The 25,224-nt window shown below is 38.8% G+C and overlaps 1 protein-coding gene across 4 annotated transcripts; it reads right to left on the reverse strand.

The window, feature by feature from the left end:
• Positions 1 to 2,263: 2,263 nt before the first annotated feature.
• Positions 2,264 to 24,852, reverse strand: SH3GLB1 (SH3 domain containing GRB2 like, endophilin B1). 4 transcript variants are annotated; one of them, XM_057402739.1, is made up of 11 exons: positions 24,700 to 24,852; positions 20,160 to 20,301; positions 18,023 to 18,151; positions 16,182 to 16,315; positions 15,711 to 15,803; positions 13,636 to 13,674; positions 12,150 to 12,173; positions 9,497 to 9,586; positions 8,861 to 8,961; positions 3,411 to 3,642; positions 2,264 to 2,739 (listed from the first exon to the last, which is right to left on the reverse strand). In XM_057402739.1, the coding sequence occupies exons 1-11, from the start codon at positions 24,769 to 24,771 to the stop codon at positions 2,632 to 2,634; spliced, it is 1,164 nt and encodes a 387-aa protein (XP_057258722.1). In that variant the 5' UTR covers positions 24,772 to 24,852; the 3' UTR covers positions 2,264 to 2,631. The 4 variants fall into 4 exon arrangements, with proteins under 4 accessions (XP_057258722.1, XP_057258721.1, XP_057258723.1 ...); XM_057402738.1 differs by having other exon boundaries at positions 13,588 to 13,674; XM_057402740.1 differs by lacking the exons at positions 12,150 to 12,173; positions 13,636 to 13,674.
• Between the last annotated feature and the right edge of the window lie 372 nt (positions 24,853 to 25,224).

Below are 25,224 nucleotides of genomic sequence, written 5' to 3' on the forward strand. Positions count from 1 at the left end.
TGTGAAATCAGTTATTAAATATAAGGTAATGCATATTCTATGCTTTTTCCCATGTTTGAAATCTGATTTCTCAAATGTCTGGAACGTTCATATGGGGTTCTTCTGGCCTGCTTTATGTTTTTTTCCTTTATTTCAACTAATAAAGCTTACGCTAAGAAAAGAGGGAATTAACCAAAGAAATGAGAGCCCCCAAGCCAACTTCAATTACTTTCATTGAGAAACCAAAACCAAAGAAGTCCAGTCAATTTTTGTTTGAAAATTCCCCACAAAATGACGCTTACTGAGGTTGAGTGTTGGGACTACCTGCAATAAACTTCTATTTGATTTAACACTAGAATTAAATGAGCACTTTTCTCCCAGCTTCCTTTCTCAATGATACAGAGAACCTCAGGATAGATAGATGAGTTTAAGAAAACAGTAAGAACTTTATTTACTTCAGATGAAAACTACTTTTGGTTTGAAATTAAACAGAAACAGGGAGGACTGAGAATATGGATTCTCAGTTTTGTTAGACTTAAAGATCAAACGCAATTTCTCTTGCACATAGCTTAAGCTGCTGCCAGATATTGCCATCACATAACTGTACCACTTATACTGCACTGAACTCCCAACATCTTTTCAAATACTGCCATACAATATCTTCTATAGGAAGTAAATGGTCCAATATAGCAAGGAATCAACTAAATTTTGAGTTGTTTTATATATGTATTCTTGAATACTCCATAAATTCAGTCAAATGAATAATACTGATCTGAATTCAAACACAGCTGATGGCAGTTCATATTAGAGAGGACTGGAGAAAACCACCACTGCAGTTAAAGTTCTTTTTTCCTTCTGAACTGTAGGGCTTTATCTTCCTATTAATTTTATTCAATGCATCATGAATTATTAATGGTTATTTCTAATTCATCAGTAATTATTAGGATTGTTTCCTCTAATCTTTGCATTTAACAGACCAAATAAAACTAGGATTTTCTCTGTAGTTACCCCAAGAAGGTTCCAATTGATGAACCAACTCAATGTATTTGTTTTCATGTAACCTCTGCACTCTAAAAAAAGGTATTTCTGGAAGTGCAATTCAAAAATCAAAACCATCACTTTCTAGTTAAAGCACCACATCGCCAAAATGAATGCAATTTTATCCATCCCACTGAAATGGGCTGGATATCTAGTATTGCCAAGTTTCATAGAGGCATAGAATGGTTTGGGTTGGAAGGGACCTGAAAGATCATCTAGTTCCAACTAGATGGCAGGGACACCTCACACTAGACCACTCCCACATCACTTCATGTTTGCAATGACAGAGCTAAAAATTCTTTAAAGACTTATCATAGCAAGGCTGATGATCAGAAGGAGTTAGCTAAGCACCTGGTACCAGTGTTCCCCAAGAGCTAAAGTGGACCACTGTCACTGTTGGGTCTTCTGCAAAGAAAATAATTTCCTTCCCAATTGAAAGTATTTCCCTCTGCAAGTCAAATCAACTAATTAAATATAGTGGAACTTAAAATGATTCCCCTTAATCCATCCTTTTAATCTTTTTACCACCTCGAAAATCTGCTGCTTCTGAAACATTGAAGTGTGCAACGTTTAGGGAAAAGGTATGTTATTTGCAAATGATACTAGCTCTGTCAGAGCCATTTTTAGGTTTAAAACAGTTTTTTCCTCCCCATGCATTTAAAGGAGGTCCTCTTGCAAAACCAAAAGAGTGTAAGGCAACTTCAATCCAATGAGAACATGACAATAAACTGTTGCGTAAGAATTGTGCATGCAGATTTTCATTAAAATAGATAAACTGAACAAATGTATGCTCATCTATAGAACTACTTGGACACAGAGAAACAGTGCATATTTGGGTAGCAAAATGCAGTGCTTAATTTAACTTAAAGGCTGATTTGCAATTGAAAGAGTATTTATAATTACTAATCAAAATTAATTACCCTCCTTTCTGGAAAGGAACTGAAAAGAAAAAAATACAAGGCAAGATGAAAAACAAGTCAGAACATATGTCATTAGCTTGTGTCAATCGACCTAGGTGCAGTTTCAAGTCTTGACATACTAGCAATTTCTCTTAAATGTTCATAGAGAAAACAACCTTTTTATTCTTCAAAGGTGATTAAATGCAGAAGTTACTCAGCAGATAACCATATATGCCTCAGCACACTGTAACTCCACAAGTATTGGGAACAGAACCATATGGACTTATTTTAAGGTTTGTGTTTCACGTTTAGTTTTGGTTATTCAAATAATGTGCATTACACCTGCATCAGTTCACAATAAGTTTATTTTATGTGAAGAAAAGCTTTGCCATTAATGAAAAATTTCAGTAGAAAACAGTACCTCCTGCTTTCAATCTAGATTACTCAAAAGTATGAGCTTGTATTAGTGAAAACTTCAGTAGAAACAAATCTGTAGGAAACATGTTCTTGGCACATGAAGTAAAAGCTTTAAACACATTAAGTTTGAATAGAGTATTTACCATGCAACCATGCTGGCAGAAAAGCCAGTTTCTAATGGCTGGTATTTGTCCCTCAAGACAATAATATGGAAGACACTTAAAACCTGCTTACATAATGTTAATTGTATATAAATATGGTGTTGCCATAATTGACAGTCTTTATTCAGGCCAACCATTTAGTTTAGCAGTTCTAAATAAGTAATAGGCACTTTGCCTTTCTGATTTCCCCTTTCACCCATCAGCCAGTCTGAATCCATGCCAGGGATACTGTACACTGTTATCACCTAAAAAAACAGAAACACACGATTATAACCTTTCCTTGCCTGGAAGAATTACAGTCTGCCCTCATGCGATGTCCAAGGTCTTAGAATTGAGATTAACCAAGTCAAATAGAGCATTTAAAATGAACATCCATGAAACATAACCTAATATTTATAAAAGCTATTTCACTGGTCAATGGAAAAATAACATGTTCTAAAGTCCCTTTTTTTCCCCTCAATGAAATTCTATTCATTACTCATTCTTTTCTATTATTTTTTAATCTATAAAACTTGTCTATCACCATCAATTTTAACAGGCAACCTAAAAGAAGGTTTGTTGGATCTTCAAGTGCATGACAGCAAGACAGATGCTGTTCACATGTTTATCTTAACAGAAAATCTTAGGACACAGCTTCTAAGTAACTGCCTAAATGAGAAAAAAAAGTCAAATAGAAATATTTTAATAATACACATTTAAAACCCAAAGAAGTCTGAAAACTTTTTTTGTGGTTGTCTAGTAAATGTTCTTGCACGCTAAGCTGGTGTAACATGATAACTCCAAGTATAGAGTATTAGAATATACAGGTACAGGACAATGCTATAAGAGTACTATTGAAGTTTAATTAAAAATCAGTTACACAGATTTCTTGATGTAGTACATCTTAACTGGCTGAAGGTACATAGAAAATTCTTACCTCATCTGCAAGTAGTGATAATTCACTGCTGTTTGCAGCATCATAATCGTAGAGAACTCTAGCTTTCCTGCTGCCACTTGATGACTTCAGTTCACTGATGCCTGAAGTAACTATTGAATTGCTTACTGAAGGCAATGAAGCAGAGGCTGAGGCCAAGACTGAGGGAGCAGAAACACTCTGCACAGGAGTTGAGGAAGACTGATTATTATTAGAGAGGAAAGTAGATGGAAAGCTGTGGGAGAAAATGAAACAAAGACTTCTGAGTAAATCAGTTCTACATGGGGAGTTGTACCTGCCTCCTTGCCTGAATCAGCACTCTTGCATTTATCAACTACAGAATAAACACCAGTAGACAGCAGTAATAGAAAAGCACTGATAACCTATATAAGTAAGGTATAACCCAAATAAAGATTCTTTTCCCTAACCTGTAGTACAAATCAAACCAACATACTTAAAAAGAAATACTGCCACCTTAAAAAAAAAAAAAAAAAAGACTTGGTAAGTGCTTCAAATAAAACAAAAGCAAAGCCAAGAAAGCACTGTTGGTCAGACCCAATTCAGGCTGTAGTTTAATAAACATTTCTTTTGACGGCTCTGCCAGTAAAAGCAGCCTCCACCTCCTCCTGCTCATTCCTCAATTATGTAGCTACACAAAAGAGTGCTGGTGAACCAGGACAGGGAAATATACTGCATATTAAAAACACAGCCTCCCTCTGAAAGAATTAACACACACACACACCCCCAACTATTTCTGTAACGTAGATGGGTTTGTTGATTCAGCTAACTGCATGCTGTAAAACAAAACTATTTGTTATGCTAAGGATCAACTTATATCAACTTAAGCCCCTCCTTTCTAGTTCACACTACTGCTTGTTTAGCAACAGCTTTAGTGCTTGCCAGACCCTTCTGTGAGGCCAATTCAACTCATTAACCTGCCTGGAGAAAGAAAAAGATAAAAAGGAAAGTGTATAATCTTCTACAAAGTTAATGAGCTGAATAAAAGACCCAACACCGATGAAAGCCAGAGCCAATACAAGGGAAAGGACAGAATAACAGAGCTAAGATGTGGAAGGAGTAGAAAGGAGAGCAAAGCAGCAAGTGGAGAAATAAACCCATGTACTAGTACAGGTTAGGGGTTGACCTGCTGGAATGTAGCTCTGCAGAGCAGGATCTGGGGGTCCTGGTGGACAACAGATTGTCAGTGAGCCAGACATGTGCCCTTGTGGCCAAGAGCAGCAATGGTATCCTGGGGTGCATTAGGAAGAGCCTTGCCAGCAGGCAGAGGAAGGTTGTCCTCTCTCCTCAGGCCTGGTGAGGCCTCACCTGCAATACTGTGTCCAGTTCTAGGCTCCCCAGTACAAGAGATACATGGAACTACTGGAATAAGTCCAGCAAAGGGCTACCAGAATGATTAAGGGTCCAAAACACCTCTCATGCAAGGAAAGGCTGAGGGAGCTGGTCTGTTCCACCCAGAGAAGCAAAGGCTCTGGCAATCTGATCAATGTGTATAAGTATCTGGAGAGATGGTGTCAAGAGAATGGGGCCAGACTCATCTCAGTAGTGCTAGGCAGTAGGAAGTTCCTGTGTTCCGGATATTCAAGACCTGTCTGGACACAACCCTGAGTCATGTGCCTTGGGTAACCCTGCTTAAGGAGGAGGTTGGACTAGATGCCCCCCAGTGGTGCCTTTCAGGGTAAACCATTCTGTGATTCTGTGGGACAGGGGGAATGGAACAGCATGGGGGGCAATGATGAGCTGTGATACTGTCTCACATCACTGCCCTCTGTTCTTGAATGCAGTTCTGTGGCAGACTAAGCTTCCTTATCTAGCAGCTGATGTAGTCATTCCTCAGCCCTTTGCAACCTTTGTCCCAAACCTCATCTGATTCTACCTTAAAAGCAGGTCAATGAAGGTATTGAAAAGTGGTAGAGCTGATGCAGTGTAAGAGGCTCAGTAACCAGGAGTTGCACAGAGTCAGGAAGAGGTGGAACTGCAGCTGCATTTCCTTCCATTCTTCTGACCAGTCTATGCATCAACTAGTCACTCAATTCCCCCATAACTTTCCTCATCAGTCCTCCTACATAGATACATTTTCATTAACATCTGTTTTTCAAACATTTTTTTGGCTCCCCCCCCCCCCCCCCCCCCCGTGGCAGTGTAAATTTAACACATGAAGTATAGGTTTTAAAATATACTTCTCCTTTGTGCAAATGTTCATTCTCTATCATTTGAGTCAGATCCAGCAATCTATTGCTTTTGAATTGATTCAACAACCTGATCTAACAAAGTCATTAAGAAGATTACTAACTTTCCCTCAGAACAGCTTGTTTAACACATTCACCATTGTATCCGATTCGGGGAAAACAGCAGGAACATATTGCAAAGGACAGGATTACCCTTTTACAGTTAGACTGAATTGCATATAAAAACAAGTAGACTTTCAGGAGACTGTTGTGAGTGAACACAATTCAATACTGCCCAAAGGAGGGAGTCCCCACTTCCCCTCTGGTTTACCTTGACCACATTTGATCATCAAGAACTGGTTCAACTCATGGAGAAGAGACTGCAACCCTACTGATTTTTTTGTTTTCATTTGCCACATTAGATTGTCAAACCAATTCACAATGTTCCCAGAGCAAATCAAATGATCACAACAAAGGGAAGAAAAGCTAGACCCCCCAGTTTTGTAGGAATAACTGAGCTGTGCCTCATGATGTATTTATTACTTGGTTAGCTGGCATTCAAATAGAGGGATTTGAAATGACAATCAGTTATTCCTCAATGTTGTTAAGTTACTGCTTAATACACTGCTAAACCTGTTCTCTGTTAACACAGTGATTACATGTAAATCATTCTCAGTTCAAAGGGTCACTGATTTGTACAGCTAGGAAAAAAGAAAGCCAGAGCTTTATAACCACTGTCAATCAGCGAAGCATTAAGTCTCACTTTTACGAAACCAGACGCAGGCATGTTACTGGAAAGCTTCAGCTATACAAAGGTTGTCTGGGAGAACACTTTAGTAACAGAAGTTTCACAGTGTAGAGTAGGGGACTAGTGATGGGTAATTTGAAAGACACAATGACGCCAAGGCTTAGGCTTGGCTGTTAGGAAAGCTGAGAAAATTCAGAGCAAAAGCAGGTATCAGCAGGGAAACAGCTGGAGTACCAGAATATTTTAAATAGATTTGTTTAGTTCATTCTGAGGAACTAAGAAAAAAGAAGAGAGATTGCTTTTAACCACGGAGTTTCGATTCCTTAAGCAGTCCCACAGGAGGGGAATGCAGAAGGGGGATAAGCAGTTGGCATTGCCTTGAAGAGAAACATCCATAAACCCATGTCTATTTATGTAAAGAGAACTGAGCACAAGTTTTGCCTCCACCTTCTCTACAGCTAACTCTTGAGAGAGTACATCAGGAAAGTCAGTACTCAGCTTTGGAACTTGAATACTTTCAGTGTGAACCAGGTTATGGTTTATGCCATAGATTCTGACCCAGGTAAAACATAACATACACATCTACTCTTGAGACCCAGGTTTCTGTTTCAAGTAACAAACTGGATCACTTGAAGGCTGAACACCTTTGGTCCGCCAGCAGCTTCAAAACAAAAAGAAGTCACTCACAGCTCTTGGCTTTCACATGAGAATATGGCACAACGTCATTCTTAGATGTGCAAAAAGAACACGTGTAACTCAGCACTATAGATGCCTTACTAACCAACACAGCATTGGCAAATACAACCAAAATCTAGCTGAGCTGGCAAAGACTATTTGGCACTGCATCTGCTTACACGTAGCATAGGAAAACACTACGCATATCCTGCTCATCTGTTTATTTAATGCAAGTGCTATGCACCCGATGGCTATAAACTGAGGAGTCCTCCAAAGCAAGGAGCACAACTTGAGACCTTGTCCCAGTGCTCTCTGTTATAGTTCAGTGGGACTTCCTTGCACAAGGAAGGAAAGACACACCCAAGATTTAATACCATGACTGTTTTAATAGGCAGAGAAAATTCATGTGGGTGTTGGAAGCACTGAAGATTCTGCAAAGTTTCCATACTTTTGGTTGTCTAGCAGTCCTAGCAGTCTTATCAAAAACACTCATCAGATCACAGCCACGTAAAGAAACGTCCTTCTGTTCTCCTGAAGGCAGTACTTTCTTCAAATACACTCTTTTACACCTGGTAGCAGTTTACACAAATTTTAAACAAGAACAGCTATTCTGGACATGCTGTACAACCTAAAGCAAGAGATTTTAAAGAGAAATACATTCTTCCTTAGGCTAAGGGTATTATGCTTAAAGCTTTCAGCTTAGTAAACAGATATGGATAAGAGTACAGACTTTAGAAACATCCTCTCAAAATAGCTGTGTAAATATACCTCACTTAACTTCTAAGAGGTGCTTGCCCTTAATCCAGTAAAGTTCTTTTCAAGCTTTCAGTAAATGCATTTATGAGTTACCAAATTTTATGATTGAATACTCTTTTTAATGGAATATAACTTTAAAGATGTAGAGCTTTTTTTAAGCAAACCAGTTTTAAAGGCTTTAAAGTACCCATTCAAACAAACTGAGGGAAGGAAATCAAATGCCACAGGAAGCTGCAAGTCAGGAAAAGGACAAGACTCAAGAACACTTTTGTTTTTGCTTCCTTATCATGAAAAACATAAATAGAGATACTTTATAGAAACAGTTATTCAGAACAGGCACTTCCAAGTACAGACAGTCCTTCAATGCACATGCTCACCCTACATAATATGGTCTGGTATAACCCTAAGAAAGGCTGATTTGTGAAAAACAATTAGAAATGTGAAACTTCACAAGAAGTATTTATGCAGATATCTTTACATCACCAGGAGCACAAACTAACACCAAATAGCTTTTTCTCTTACTTTAAAATGCTAAACCCTTGAAACAGTAGAACTAGACAAACTTGCTCATTCCATTGCAAGCACTTTGGATTACCGATTATAGATATTGTATCTAGGTAGGAGTGTAGCCCACAATATCTATACTGGCAATTCTCTTAACAGTGGAGAACGCAGTTCCACTGAAAATCAGGTAGTGCCCTGAAGCGAATTAAGAGGTAAAAGGAATTTACAGAGAGTACAAAAACTTACCCACGCTGCACAGCATAAAGCAGAAGACAAATGAATGATTATACGGATAATTCCAGGAATTCCTTTTTATGCTGTTAAGTGAGGTTACCATGGGCTCACCTTCCTCAATCAGGAAATGCACAAAATCTCAGCAAATTAACCCTCAAAAGGCATGAGTGCTGTGTGAGGCTTAGGGATGCAGTTTGCACTGGGGTAATTACATATTAAATACCCGAGAATATATTTCCTTTCAGTCCAGCATGCCTCTGCATTCACCACCCTTATATCAGTTTCCTACTATTCATAAGCACTTAGGAAAAAAATGTGGTTTTTCTCTGAAGTTTTTACAGTATTACTACCTTCCAAGTTGTTTCTGGAGATCCAACATATATTGGTAACATTGTGCATAATAGGTCATCTGAGCTTCAACAAAATCATTCAGACAGCGAAGATGATGTGCCTGTAATACAGAAAAAAAAAAAAAAATCAAGTTTTTAGTCTGTAGAAGTACTATGCTGCATTAGAATGACTGGTCTCCTAGTCACGTGCTAACACCAACATTATCACATAGGGATTTATGCCCCATAGGCAGAGTGCCTGAATTTACCAGGTAACTGGGATAAAATGACACAAAAATTAATATCTGAGCACAAAAAAATAGGTGCTGTACAAGCATCATGCCAGTTACCCATGTTGCTTCCACAACAGAGTAAATATTTTAGGATGCTTTGGCAGTTTCAACATTCAGTTAATTTGATGAACAGGAAGTTGAGTTTAAGGAACAAAAATGAAAGCTCCTGTCTTTTCAAGGTTAACAAAAGACTGATTCAGTAGCTATTAAACTAGAACTCAAAAACCAAAACAAAGAAAATTTTGATGCTTTACCACAATGAAGTGAAACTTCATAGCCCAAAGTTCCCAAATAGCGTAATGGAGCTATTTTTAGGAAGTGCCCCGATTTTGACTTTGCTCTTCTATCTCTTCTGTGTACTCACATGTGTGCTGCTAATTCCTTCCAGCAGAAGCCTGGTAATCTCCGCTTGACGATCAAATTCACTCTGAGTAATCCGCACTTCCTGTTCAGACTAAAAGCAAGGATGAACATTAGGTATTTGTACAATGCACTCTTTTATATCTTCTGACTAAAACAGTTCCATTTTATTCAGAGCTACTTATACAAATGCATTCATCGCAAATTAGGTGTTCAAAATGTGCTTTTCTTTGCAGATTTCGGTAAAAGAATAACTGCATTTTGGGCTCAGAAATGTTGAGGCCCTGTATACCAAGGAAACAGCTTTATCATCAGCACCTACCTTATGAAGTCAGTGTATGCAAAAGGCAGGAGTTTTTCTGCCTGCAGTATTACCCCACCTCTCCCAGTTACAAACCAAGTGTTTATTGGCATAACAGTGTCTGCAACAGGGCTCTGACCAAGCAATTTAGGGTAAACCTCACATTGCCTTTGTCTTGTAACCAAGTAGCAATCAGCTGTAACATAATTCTTTGAGGGCAAGTTTTAACAGGATAGTTCGTAAATTACTGTCTTATACAGGCCACCAAGCTGCTACAACTATTTCTGGAGATTGTAGTTGAGGCATCTTTAAATAAATCCAAACTATAGCAAATGTTCTAACTTTAATTAGAGTAAACTTTCTATTAAAAAATTACTTGCTTTAAGTTTCATATTTAAATAACTCAAATTTATTCCTTGTTGCATTTCATTCTCGGCAATTTTTAACTACCTTAACACTGTTATAGCAGTTTTAAAGGACTTGAATCTCACACAAGCAGAAATTACTTCGGGGTATTTGGGGTAGGGAGAGAAAGGAAAAGGACACTACTCAAACCCCACAAATACATAAAAAATGTGTTGTAAGATTTAAGATTTACTGTTCCAAGACAGAATACCCTCAGCCTGGAATCTGTATTCCCTTGCCTCAGTGCTTGCATGCACTTAGTACCTTGTTTCTAAAAACCAACCCAAAGGCAAGAATTTACATTAAGTTCAAGATGCAGCAATTACTGTTCTCAGCAAAACAGAGTAAGGAAATCTATTTTCAGGAAAACTCATGAGGTGATACCAACAGAACATTGGTTTCAAAAGGTTTTTGTGTGTTTGCAAACATTCTGTTCTTGCATTCCACTAATGCTGATCCATATGAAGAGTCACACAGAAAGATGTTAACCACAGCAGTGAGCACAGAACAATGCAGTTACCCAAGAAATGCTTTTCATCTGAGGTCACAGCAGCTGGGAAGGCTTTCACATTAATTAAACAGTGAGGAAGCAGCTGTGTATTTCTTACTTAAAACTGATAACAGTGCATGTATCACCTTACAAACCAATTAGGTTTTCAAAGTCTGTTGTCTCTGAAAAACAAACAGTTTTATTCATTGTCTGATAGCATCAAGATTAATTTTTGTTACAGCAGTACTGCTCCCCTGCTGTCTTTTTCCACAACAGTACCAAGTACTCCAGCAGACACATTCACTTAAATAGTAAAATAGTTCTCAAACTTTAGGATCAAAGGTGACCTAACTCTCCTCTTACAGTTCCAGTCTCTAAACTCACACACCCTACACTTACACCCCATGTTTGCACTGTAACTCACAGAAAATTGGAGTAGAAAAAGCCTTCACTTAGTTTATCCCACAACCCTCAAGGTTTCAGCCAAAGCTCCACATCCCAGCTTCTGAGAGCAAGTCCCTAATGCCTCCCACAGCTGCCTACCTAGTCCCCCTCTTTAAAAACCGTACTTCAAAGGCCCTGCCCTACAACTACCATTACTTTGTATTGCTACCCTTTGTTTTTATTTCCCATCCTCTACAGAAATTCCCTAAGAAATCTTTTCATAACTGTTATCACAGCTTCCCAAAGCATGTTCCCAGCATTGCTTTGTCAGAGCCAGTGCACCCGAGAACAGCCCTTCTTGTAGCACTGGAGAAGCTATCACCAATGCTCCATTAGCTCCACTGAGTGTGTCCCTGTGCAAAGCATGGCATGACAAGAGAGAAGGCTTCAGATCCTATCCCCAGTCTAATGCTGTATTTATGAACCAGTCTTCAGCCCAGGGGCAATTTTCACTTGCTTAAGCACAGCATTCTCTAGTGACACTGGGGAGAAAGGTAGAGAACAAAAAAAAAAACAAAAAAAAAAAACACACAAAAAAACGAACTCAAAACCACCAAACTCCAAAACAGAGTTTTCCAAGCTTCATGCATGCACTGCAACACTTTAATTACTACTTTATGTTGTGGGAAGTTGAACATCTGTGGTTTTGAGGACAATTTAGACTAGACCCTAGCCTTTCTGAAAACGCTCAAATAAGCTCATTCTTAAGAGGTCATTTTTAACAGGATGGCATACCAGTGCATTTGGAAGGAAGTCTTGTAGCTCTTTTTCTTTTGTATCTTAGTACCATATGATTCTCATGCAACAAGAGAGAGTTGGCCAGAAACAGCTTACTATGAAACAAGCCTGGATGTTTGAAACACCACTGGAGTTTGAAAGGACCTAGAGGAAACCAGTGTATTCTGATGTAATGCATAAGGCTACCAACATTAGACTGAATCAACAATATCCTCTATTACATTAGACCCGCACAAGTTATGGTTTCAGAATTCTGCAACTTCTAAATTGTTTACTTACTTTTGTCACTTCCTCAGCCCATATCTAGTCAGCATTAGTTGGGGGAAGGAGGAGAATAAAAACACAAACTTAGACATTGGTGGTGCTTCAATACAGGATGCAACTATATTTTGGATCTTAACCACTTTCATGCCCTTAGAACTTCACAGCAATTTAAGGAGGCATAAGCCAGTTGCCCAAAGCACTTCATATACAATGAAACTACAAAGAGTATGGATAACACTACATCTGTGAAGTATGTTAGATACTGAAGAGTGTACGTATGACTTGTAGAACTTATATATTAAAGGAATCTATTTAAAACAAGCTATTACAACACAAGACATTACTTAGAAAATGAGGAGGATCATACAAACTGCATTACCTTATGGAGTAATTTAAGTTACCTTAATGTGTTAAAACATTGCAACACTGCGGAAAGCTATTCTTATTTAAACACCATGTTAAGTAAAGAATGAAAGAGATGAATGATTTCTCTTGCTAATTTCATTACTGGCTTCCTATTGCACAAGGATTTTTATTAAAACCTAAATTCAATTAAAAATGCTACAGAGGTATCTCGAACTGAGTATTACAGTAATGGCAAGTAGTACAGCAAAAATCACAGAATGGCAGAAAATTTACTCTAGAAGTTAATTACTTCAACTTGCTGTTCCAATTCCCTCTTGCAATGCAGCTCTCCTTTAACCTTCATTTTCTGCAGTTGTAAGAAGATGACACAGTTGGGACTTTAGTAGGAAGAAATGTGTATAAAGATTGCAAAATCAAGTTATAACAAACAAGTTTATTTGCTCTTTTATCTACTTACAACTGAGAAACCTGGAACACTAATTAGATGAAACCCACTATACTGTGCACATCCAAGACCCAAACCAAGTCAGCTTGAACAGCACAGTCTATGTTGTACATGATTAATTAACACCTTTCCCAATTCCACAATTATGGCGTTAAACCAGCTAAGCTAATGAGTCCCTGCAACACATTTAGGATATACTGTACCTTAAGTTAAGCCATTAATTTATGTGACATTTTCAGATTGCAATTTGTAAAACATTACTTGAAGGGAATAATTTCTACTTATTTCTGGCACCTTCACATAATTCACTCTTACTCATATTAAGACAAAACCAGGAAAGTGAAGTAATTCCTGTCCCTTCAATGGGTGAAATTAATTTAAGTGATAAAAAAAATTAATTCCTTTGCATCCTAAGTTTACATTCATAAACTCATGAAAATTAGAATATATTACTGTATACTTCAAATTACCAGAAATATTCTGATAAAACCCAACATCTAATGCTGTACTGACATAAGTGCACTTAGTACACTATACCAATTCAGTTTGGAACAGAAAACATCTGAAACAAGACCAAAATGAGTTGGGTAGCAAGAGGAAACATTTGATAGGAAAATGAATGAACACAGGAGGCCAACAAACCTTTAGCCATTTTACATGCAGCAAGTTGAGCACGTAAGAGACATTTACCATAATGTTATTCTCTTCAGGCTGAGAGGTGTTTAGTTGCTTAAGTGCATAGATAAAAGACAAAAGCAAGTTAAAACACTGAATATAGCAGGAGAACAGATTACTGACACAAAGCACTGCAAGTTTAAGCTAAGCAAGATTGTGAACTGAATATAGATAAAACTGTTCATATTTCTATTTTAAATACTGATCTAAGCTACTTCAGCTGTACAGTAAACATGTGAGATTGTAATTTCAAATATTAAATAACCTTATAACAGGGAGAAAAATAATCAAATGTAGATGAAATTTATCACTTTATCCTGTAAAAGAAAGTTTTAAGACATAAAAGTTTGCATCATAACTCAATACGCTTTGCTACCCTATCAGTTCAGCACAGACTGTCAGATATTTTCCTTCATAAGTGAGCGAGCCAGCAGAAGATGAAACATTTGCATCACCACTATATCCAAGTTAGTTCTCATCTCTATATTGCAGAGAGTGATGAGATGCAATTTTTTCACTTCTCTGGAAATTCTACAATCCAGTACTTCTTAAACATGCACACTGCTGTTAAAATGTAAATAAAATTGAAGTACATGTAAGAGGCCTGGAATTTCATGCTCTACCAGCACTAATTCATTTGTGCATGAACATATGAATTATTTGCTATGTGAATACTTAAGACTGCTCAAGCAGTAGCAGCAACTGGCAACAGTTCTGTCCAAGCACCAAGCTCTGGATGATTACACTTGTTATGGAATAAAAAAACTCAAGTATAGAGCCTTTCTTTTAATACCAAGCCCAAGGAGAACTATTTCCCTGTGGTCTTTCTATTGCTTTAGATAGTAAGGCATATACCTGCTACCAGATGACAAAAGGAAGTTAATAATGAAAATACCTTTTTCTTTTTTAAACTTCATTGTGAATAAAGCCAAGCAAAGTAGTAAGTTCACTGTCCACTGTTTCCCTATATATTGCTTCCAAATCCCACTGCTAGCAGACCAGAACCCTGCCCTGCTCTCCATTGCTAGTCTTACAAATTAAGAAAGCTTAACAAGTAGAGAACTTTTTTTTGCATAAAATTTACATAACCTAAGGGGAAACGCACGCATGGACCTAACCACAGACAATTTAAACACAAAAGGACAGTGTACCTGACAAGGAAGATTACAACACGGGTAGAGATCATGTTTTCCTCTTTAGAAGGATCACTATTCCAAGGTAGGAGGTGCTTTATCTACAAAGCTGAGGTGAGTCTTGCAAGATCTTTCAGGACAGTGGTCCACTTGGAGAAGCCAACAAGATCTGACACCCCTGCTTCTCTCTCTTATACACTGTCCCTGTGTATGTAAATTATCCATACTTCTTCAGCATCTGTGTGCATTAACCCTTATGGGAAAAAATGCTTCACCATCAATCATTAACTGCTATACTTTTAGGAACACAGTCAAAAGATAGCTCTGAAAATACTGTAAGCTGAAGTTGCATACATTCAGTTATCTATTCCCTCATTTAGAGGCATTTTAAGAGTTTAAAAAGCAAGAGCTTTTAAGTCTACAGTAATTTTAATGTCCTTGAACAATCATTTTGTGAGGTAATAAGAATAGTTACGAGATACGAGGCCGAGTCTTGCACTGTTTGGTGGTGTGAAATAGTAAACAATATAGAAGGAGTAAATTACAAATACTTTTGATATAGAGAAGTATAGATAGGTTCATCAGTTGGAAGCAATTATACATATGCTTGAACACTTCTGGAGATTCAAATGCCAAAACCTGAACTCTGTATGATTTGTATTTACAACTATCTTGGCTGATTGTAGCAAGTGGCAGTAGAGGCTCACGTAGTATAGAGCAAGGCAAGAATATTTACTTGTAACAAGTTCAACTTGGTGAAATATCCACAAATAGAAGACTAACACCTTAATCAGTAATTCACTTTCATTTCCTTGTGTTCTACTGAGGCATTTCTTACCAAGCACCCAGAAAAATAGCAGGGGTAAGAAGACAGGGCTGGAAACATAACCAAGCAGTCAACTTTATAAATATATATCAATAACTTAAAAAAAAACCAAACACACAAACTCTACTTACTGCAGCTCGAGCTTCTGCAACTTTTGCCTTCTTCAATCTGGTTTTTGCTGCATCCAAATCTAGTCTTTTATTTTGTAATAGTTTTCGTTCTTTCTGAAATAAGTGAAGTTATTTTGTGAAAACTGGTACACGTACTCAGAAGCAAAAGCCTTTCTACTTGGAAGTCTTTTTAATGATCACATACAAAAGCTTTTTCAGCTGAAGCAGCAGAATCAGATCCTAGTTATTCTCACATTTTATACTGAAGATACATACATTTAATAGAACAATAGTTACAAAAAGCAAGTTTTCAAAATTATTTGGATTTTACATGATCAAAAGGGAGGCAAACACACCAAGGGCATTCATTCTACCTGAGTTTTTCTACATTAGTTTGAGGAAAGCAATAATGCCCTATTGTCGTCTACTTCATTTTGAAGATCTACAGTTAAAATTGGTGTGAAATGCTGAAGAATGGACAATTTAACTTACAGTAATAGTTTTGTAATCTCCTTCAATAAAGTTTCTTAGGGGAGTGAGAAAATTTATAGCAGAAGTTTGAATGAGTTCTCTGTCTGCTGTCCCAATTCGCTTTTGTGTTTCTCCACATTTAATGAGTGCATTTCCTGCAGAGAAAAAACGAAAGCTAAGTTTCAGAGTGAGTCAGGCAGGTGGTGAACAAAAACAAAACAGGTTTCTACAGGCAGGAAGGTTTAGGAAAGCAGTTTAAAAGATAATCCAATGCCATCACAAAGGCTCTCAAAAGAAATCTGAATGAGCTACAAGAAAAACTGAAACTAACCAAACCCAAACAAAAATCCCACATGCACCAAAATAAACAGCCCCCCAAACCAAACAAACCCATGCACTAAACCAAACCATTTTTATTAGTAACAATCACAGGTCAAACCAAAATTTCAGTGAGAACAGATGCAGCTCTGTAGAAGTGCCACTAACTATGGCAAACTCCATTGTGAGCACTTATTTAAGAACTAGGTATCACACCTAACTATTTTAAGACAACAACTTCCTCCCCTTACACTGCATTTTTGTTTTAAGTCAAGAGTAGTTGGTAGAAAAGAAAAGCTCACTTAGCTACTGGAAAAAAAAAAAGTGCCTTTTGCTATACCCATCTACTCCATTCCCATCTACTTGAACTTCAAACCATGCATTTGTGGTCAACCGAACAATACTTAAAGACACTTGGTTGCGAGCTAGGTATTGAATCTGAAGTTAGTGTATCAAGAATACAGTTACTATGTTTCAACAGGCAAATACAACTTAGTTAGAAAAGAGGCTAACTTCTCAGAGAACTAACATGTTTTGCAACACCACATGAAAGCTCACAGTGTATCTTTATGCTGATAGTTTGTTATTTGCCTGAATCCTAAAAATTCTGCAAGTTAAGGGACAGTGTGCCTGAAAGTACAGTTCTATTTGATGTTAAAAAAGCAAGACTTGTGGCTGGGGATCAGAAGGAAGGCCACAGATAGCAGCATAAACCATTGGGAAGTAAGAGAAACACACCCTGCCATTATTGATTTTGTATCCATTACCTCTTCTATAAACTATTTAATATTTTTAAGTGCCCTTTCCTTGTTTTGAAAAGGAACACCATTGTTTCCAGATATAAAGAAGTCACTCTTCCCAGAATCAAAGTTTTCCCTCCTATCAGACCTTAACTGCAGACTGTACTATAGACACCTATGCATTTCAGATGGTTAAATTATCTGCAAAATCTCTTAGCAGCAACTTTAAGAGTTGTAGAGAACACTAGAATTAAGAATTCTAATTAATGCCAGTGAAAAAATATTAGCTATAACACCCCCAACCCTCCTGTCATGGGTATATAAATTTGCTGGAGAAGAAAGAAAAGTTAGATTATGTTCTACACTCTCATCTTTAGCAAAATATTGTATATTACAAAAAGCAGGAATGCTGTAAAGTTCAAAGACTTCTTACTGAAGTTAATTTCACATAACATTTTCACTCTACACCACAAGTAAAACGCATAAATGTTGTCAGATGTGTTCCTCCAATGAGGAAAATAAATTTCAGAATGATTTGATCTGGTAATAAAATTATCCATCCACAAAGATGGTTATCATTCCAACAGCAGACTCTGCTTCTAGATTTGGATAGAAGCCTCACCATGGATCCCCTAATACTCAAAGATATACAGCAAGTCACCTCAAACTGACACAAAAATCATTGAACTGTTACCTAGAGGAAGACAAGAAATAGCATTTTATATCATAAAGAGAAACTAGATCTGTGGATTTTTCCTCCCTTCATTTCTGCAACACAAGACATACTAGTTTGCTTCTACCTACCATAGGCTGTTCCTGGACCAAATTCATTCCCAGCATCAATCATATACTGGCCTAGTAATTCTGGATTGTTCATGCGACTTGGTGCTTTGCGGTCCAGCTTCTCATACACAAATTCTTCTATTCTGGCGTCTAAAAAAGTTTATTTGAAACAATTACTGTCATTCAAAATACAAGTTTGAAACTGCATCTTTATGCAGGTTTTCAAATTATGTCCAGAAGTCTTCACTGTAAAAGCATGATAGAACAACTCTCCTTAACAGAACCAGTCTTTTACAGATATATATATATATATAATCATTAATCTCCATCTATCACAATATTAAGACACAACATGTTGCTTTGATGAAAAAGTCTTACAGACAAGAACAGGGACACTTAATTAGAATAGCTAACTCCTCAGATAAAACACCCCTTTTCTCTGACCAATTGTTTTGACTTCATAACTCACTCAATTTATTTATGCAGTCAGTATGAACTAATTTCAGCCTGCAATAGTATAGACAACCACAAAGACAATGAACAAACCTGCCAATTTGATGCAAGCGAAAATAATACTATTAATTAGACAACTTTCATCAGCATTGGATTAAACAACTAGTCTGTCATGAAGGTCACAAAAATTAACCTGACACAGACAAACACAGGTACCACTGCATCCCCTGGCACCGAAGGTAAAAGAAAAATGATCCAGTTTCAATGGGTTTTCTTTATCCATAATATTTATTTTTTTCACTAAATGAAAAAAGAACTGAGAAGTACTATAAAATTATTGGACTATTACATGGGTCTGACCTAAAGGGTCAATTAAAAATGTGACCAAAAGTAATTTTTCCTCCCCCTGACAGGATCACTCCGTTAACAACAACCAAAAGAAGCTCTCTACAGCATGTGATAGTCCTCTCAAACAGGCTGCCAAACAGCTGAAGTTACATTTACAGACGAAGACCGGTGCTTAACACCGAGTATTTTTAACTATCAGAAAACTGACTGGTCAGCATAACTGAGACACTATCATGTATTAGCCTTCTACTGAATCTGCCTCACACAGTCCTAGCAGCCCTCAGTGACTCAGTATTTCTCAATTACAAGTTTCTGAAAAAGATATTACAAATACTGAATTAATAAGACAACCATTTTCTTTGGCCTAGACAGAAATAAAAATTTGAGATGAGATATTCTGTAAGTTCTATTGCATCCTTCACATAGGATTAGTTCTTTTGAGATTTACATTTGTTTTTTAAATACTGCTTTTACAGAACTAAAGGATGCAGGCTTCAAAAATCACACTCCAAAGATCAGCATTATAAAGAATTTCTCTATTTGACATTAGAGAAGTGCTATCAGTGTATGATATACCTATACTAATAAACCCTCAGTTTGTCACTAGAAGGAGAACTCTACACAACTCTAGTACAACTGCCATGAATGGCACAGATAACCATAGGATGTAAGTCTGAAAATGGTATCTTCAACAGTACCACCCTTAGCAACAATTTCAGAAAGAACTATTTAACACACCAGAAAATTACTCTTCCTCTACCCATGGTTTTTCTGTGGTTTTGCATTAAGAGGTTCACTACAGATGAAAGCAAATTTAAAACTTTATTGATATAACATACTTAAGCAATACAATCTAATCATTCTTTAGTAAAGAAATTGTTAAAGATAAGCTTTTCAGTTCATCTTGTCCACTTCAAGCTGAATTGTATTATGCTAACGGTTTAAAGTAATCAAACAGTAATTAAATTTCTTAAGCCAATGCATCTGCCCCGTGAAGAATTTTAGAGTTCTTGCAGCTACCTAAGATTTCTGGAATTAGAGTTGGAAATTCAATTAAATAGAAAACAACGCAGAAACCAGTCAGCCTGAGGGTGACCAGAGTAGGGAATCAGTGCTGGAGTCTGAGGAACTCTGTCTAAGGCTTTTTCCATTTGAAGGGTTAAGGAAGTAGCAGTAATTAGTGCAGTGTCTCTCATGCTCAGTAGCTCTTCAAAATGTGCTTTCCCTAATCTCAGCTTTCAAATTTTAAAACTGGTGTATTTAGTCATAACTTGTGTAATACCTATTGCAGTAAATATTTACATAGGCATATCTACTCACTCACAAGTTGCAAACAAAAACCAGAAGGGCTACTTACTTGGATTTGGCTGCAATAAGACTTCTGTTTGTTTCATTATTTTTTCTGTCCAGAGTTTTGTGCATTCTGCTTTGCCGAGAAGGTTCTCCAGGTGAGCATCCAGTTCAGTCTTCTCTGCTTGACCAAGCTTTTCTTCAGTGAACTATGAATCAATCAGGTTGAAAATAGTTAGTTATAGAAATAATTTCCCAGGACAAGCTTAAGACACTAACTGTTCACTCAGTTACAGATCATGTTTTCAAAGACATAACCATTATCCAGTCATCAATAAAAACCTAAGAATAAATTGGAAAGTTGGCAAATTCAACACTCGTACTATCAGGAATAAAAGGGGCAGGAGGGTATTAATCAGACCAAAATGAGGACAGTAATTTAAAACATTATGAAGAAATCCTCTGCTTAACTTGGTAGTAAGAGCTCTCACTTGACATTTTGCCCATTTTTCATAGTGCACTCTGAAACATGAGCCAAAAGGAAAGAAACTGCAAAGGTAACAAAAGACAATTAAATTACTATATTCTGTATTTTGTAATTAAGTTTGTCCTTTCTCCCACAGTAAAATCTGAAGGCACAACAGACTCTCATTGCAGCTATCTTTTAATGTGCTTAAGAAAAAGTTGTCCTGTGCACAACAAGCAGGACAAAGGTAGTGAGTTTAAACCTCAGCATGAAGATTTAAATTAGAATTAGACATTAGAGAAAGCTTTTAAAGACAAGGATTAAAAGCTAAAATAAACTTCCCTGGGAAGTTGTGGATTATATATCTTTGAGGCTGGGGGTGTTCTGCTTTTTAGAATACAAGTCAGTGTTGGATGAACTGTTTAGATACAACTGATCCTGTCATGCCTTACAGAAACAGTAAGATGACCTCTGCTGTTCACTTCCAAGCTGACAATTCATTTCACTTGATATTAAATTCATGCCAAATTTTATCAATCCACAAGCAGCTTGTACTTCAGTCCCAGTTCTCTGGGCGAGGGGGAAGCCACAATTTCACATCAGGGAACCAAGCAAAACCAGAACTGAGGGTTTGGCCTGCTGCTTTCCAGAGCAGTAGCTCCTCATGACAATGATGATCTCATCACTTGACAGCCTGTTCAATGTCAGGCATTTTCAGAAGAACCTGACTTATGACTCAATCTCTAACAAGCTTGCCCTTTAAGAACATAATAGGACCAGAAGCATTTTAACTAACTTCATTCTTTACAAGTTCTTCTGTGGGCAGTAAGAAACAAGAATACACATAAACTACATTGCCCGAGTTTGTTTTAATTTCCATCACAAGTACAATAAAACCAACTTCAATAACATACTCACCTGAAATCCAGATAAATCTTGTGGCATTTGCAGCTTTACATAAAAGCAAACTGCCTTTACAAGAAAGTTTAGTTGCAGCACTGGGAAGAAGGGAATTTATTTATGAATGTGTTACTACTAGTGTTTAAAAAACTCTTTAAAAAGATATCAGGTGCTAAAAGTTGTTCTCAAAAGCTTCATTACAATACAATATAAATGGTCTTGAAATTGTTTTTTACTAATTACAGAGAAGAGTATTTGTACACAAAAAGGGGGCTTCCTGTTAATATTTCCATAAATCTTTTCAGCAGTGTGAAGACTGCTTAGTGAATATCGCAGTGATAAATTTCACATATCACAATGATAGATTTCTTAAAGAAAAAACTTCATTTTAGCAATCCTGAGCAGCATGTGAAATAGTAGTATGTAATAGTAAATAGAGGTATGGTTTCCAGCACCAATTTAATGCAAACAATGCTGCCACTCTTGATTTCCTATCTTGATTACCCTGAAACCTAAATTTGAACTGTTTTTTCTGTAGGAAAGTAGTGCTATGAATCAAGCATGTTTCTTCTGCTTAGAAGAATTGTTCCAACATAGGCAGATACTATTTTCTACTTTGATTAGAGCTCTGAAAGTTTTCCTTTTTACTAGAAGTTCAAAATATGACAGAGTTACTTAATGTAAGCACCTGCTGGAACAAGCTGTATCAGTAAGCCATCTAATCCACCCATCTATCTTTATTAAATTCAAAATATACATACAAGTTGCCCGACTGTGACCAGCTCATACAGAAGAAAATTGTACTGTTTTGCATACACCTGAGCTATCACAGCCGAACTGACAGTTCAAGTCTACACTGCAAAATCACTAGGAGGAGAAACTGCATTAAAATAAGCCTCTAACTTCAGGTAGAGGTCTTGAACAATAAAAGTGTTCCTGCCACCAAAGAGTAGAAGCCCAGTTCATTCCTGACTGCTACACAGACAGCTTGTCAATTACAGTCTGGCAACAGGAAGGACTCACATTCCTATTACTACACTCTATGGCATTATTTATTTCACTCCAAATACCACTAACGATAACCATTTGCTACTTTGTTCCACAAACTGCAACTATTGCAAGACTGACTCCCTCAAGCATTTTCCGCCGGCTAGAAGGAAGAGTAGGCTTTGAATGAAGATGGCCAGTGAACTTCATTTTTCTGTAGATTGCTATATAGAGCATGACAGTCGGGACACAGTATAATCTTGTCCACAGAAGGAAGAAGTTTCCGGGAACATGAATACCAGGTGGTTGTGGGTAAAACAGCCCCAGACCCCTTGTAAAATAGAAGTCTGATAAGCCTGTGAAACAGTAACAAGGCATTCACCCTCTTCTAAGTTAAAACAGAAGATTTTAAGTGGTTTTCCTACAGACCACTTTATGCTGTTGGATTGTTTTATAGGGTTTGGTGGGAGACTTCCGTTTCCAATATCCCAAAGCAACTAATGACAGAACATGGTATGTCATCCACTGAAGTCTGAACTTTAACTCAAAATACTCAAAATATAAATCTATAGTTTTTACTGGAGGCCAGAAAATTTACATTTAGGTGATATTAAGAAAAAAATAAAAATCACAATTCTTATCCAGCAATATTATCTGTAGGCCTCACATAGTTACTTAGGAAAACAGAAGAAGCAACAGTAGCACACAGAACATGAGTTACTCAGACTACAACAGCATGTCAGGGATTTGCTCCTCCCCCTCATGGCTTCATTAAACTTCTCATTTCAGGGGAAAGTGGCAGCTGGTAGAGCAAACTTATTACTTCCACATTCCCCCTGAGTTTTAGTTTAGGTTAAGCAGATAACCAATGTAGCTATGCAGATGTAAACCAACCATGCAGATAGAACATACTGCAGTAAAACACAGTTCACCTTTAAACCATGTCAGACTGCAAAAAACCTTAGATTTAAGGCAATAAGCCGATTCAAATGTAAAAAGTCAAGATAAAAGGGATGAAATCACAAGGTCCCATCACAGGATCTTACAATGAAGAGTGAACATCTTTTTCTCCTTGTCCAGCAAGAAAAGGGAAAGGGGTGGGGGCTGGAGAGATGATCTGGGAAACACGTAGACCTGGCAGAAGCCGGGAAGGTGGGGGGGGGGAAGCTGGGGTTGAAGCATGGAAAGACCTCCATTACAAAGAGAAGCCACAACGACTGCTTTAAATTCATTTAAATTCGAACAACAATGTTTTCCGATGAGTTTGCATTTTCAGAGCTCTACTGTGCTGCTGGGTCATTGGTTCTGCCTGAATATTGAGATTTAGGGCGATACATCAGGCCGATCAGACCAGATAACAATGCTAATCACATTCCAAACCGCACAGTTTGACCCAGCGAGAACTCGGGAGAAACCCAAGTGCATTACTACGCACCGCTTGGATGTCCCACCTCCCTACAGGAAATCTGTTCAGGTTTGACTATATAAACAACGGGGATTACGGCTCAAGACAACAGCTAAGGAACAAAAGCCAATTACAGTGCCCTTCGCATGGAGAAAGGGAAGACTGGTGCAGAAAACATACGCTATCAAACAAGCTTAAAAACGGCACTAAAGCTCAAATCAAAAAGCCTAAGCAGACAGATTCTTTCACGTGTCACATCGAGAGATCCAATTTTACCAATCAGATAGCAGGATACATTTTTAGCACCAGCTTATTTCAGGCCAGACACACCTTCGGCCTCTCCACGACTAAACCCTATCCTATCTCCTCACAGCTGATGCCTGCTCAACTCGTCCCCTCGCCTTCCCTCAGCTCAGGCGCCCTCTTCCCTCCCCGCCTGCCCTGACCTTGGGCTGCCCCAGCCTTCTCCCGAGGCCAGCGGCTTTGCAACTGGTCTGGACGAAGTCCCGCCATGCCCAGTACTAGCAAGGGACCCGCGGGGAAGGAGCTGGCTGGAGGATGAGGCACTGACAGCAGCACATCGCTGCCCAGCCAGGCCAGGGCTCTGAGCTCAACCCTCGCCAGCAGAGCCAGGCTGGGCGCTCCCTCAGAGCTGGGCCCAGCCACCACCCTGGCCCCTCCCGACCGCCGCTCCCCCGGCCCAGGGCGGAGCTGAGAGCCCCGGCCAACGCCCCACGCCGCGCTGGGCCCAGCGGCGGCCCCGCGGAGCCTCTCCCGCTTCCCCAAGCGAGGGCCGCGGCAGCGAAGCCCAGTCCCGGTAAGCCGCCCGCAGGGACGGGCGGGGCGTACCTGCACGGCGCGGCTCAGGAAGGTACCGGCATCGGCCGCCAGTTTCTTCACATTGAAGTCCATGATGTTCATCTTCGGCGGGGGACAAAGCGCTCACCCAACCCAGGCGGCGGCGGCGGCGGCCGCTCCGGCCCGTCCCTGTGGGGAGCCGCCGGGGGGGCGGTGCCAAGCCCGGCGACGCCGTCGATTGGCCCCTGCCACGACGTCTGTCGCAGAGCCCGGATCAGCCGGTGAAGCGCCGGGGACGCCCGACCCGCCCCGGAGTGAGGGGACGGTGGGCGGGGCTTCGTTGGTGAGGGGTCACCGCCCCTTAGGGCGGGGAGTCCGCTTTCGCGTTAGGCGGGCGCTGCCGTTGTCGGCGCGGTGCTGGGCCCGCGAATCGCCCGCCCGCCGGCCGAGGGGGAAGAGGGACGAGGGACTAGGCACTTCGTGGAGCAGGCCGCGGCCTTTACCGTACAGATCGGCTAGAAGGGCGGGCGGAAAAGGCAGAATCCCTTTATGCGGTTGGTGGTGCCCGCCGCGGCT

This window comes from Pezoporus wallicus, unplaced genomic scaffold (genome assembly GCF_028554395.1).
Source record: "Pezoporus wallicus isolate ANWC-B61680 ecotype Strahan unplaced genomic scaffold, APGP_CSIRO_Pwel_v1 contig_8333, whole genome shotgun sequence".
Lineage (NCBI taxonomy): Eukaryota > Metazoa > Chordata > Aves > Psittaciformes > Psittacidae > Pezoporus > Pezoporus wallicus.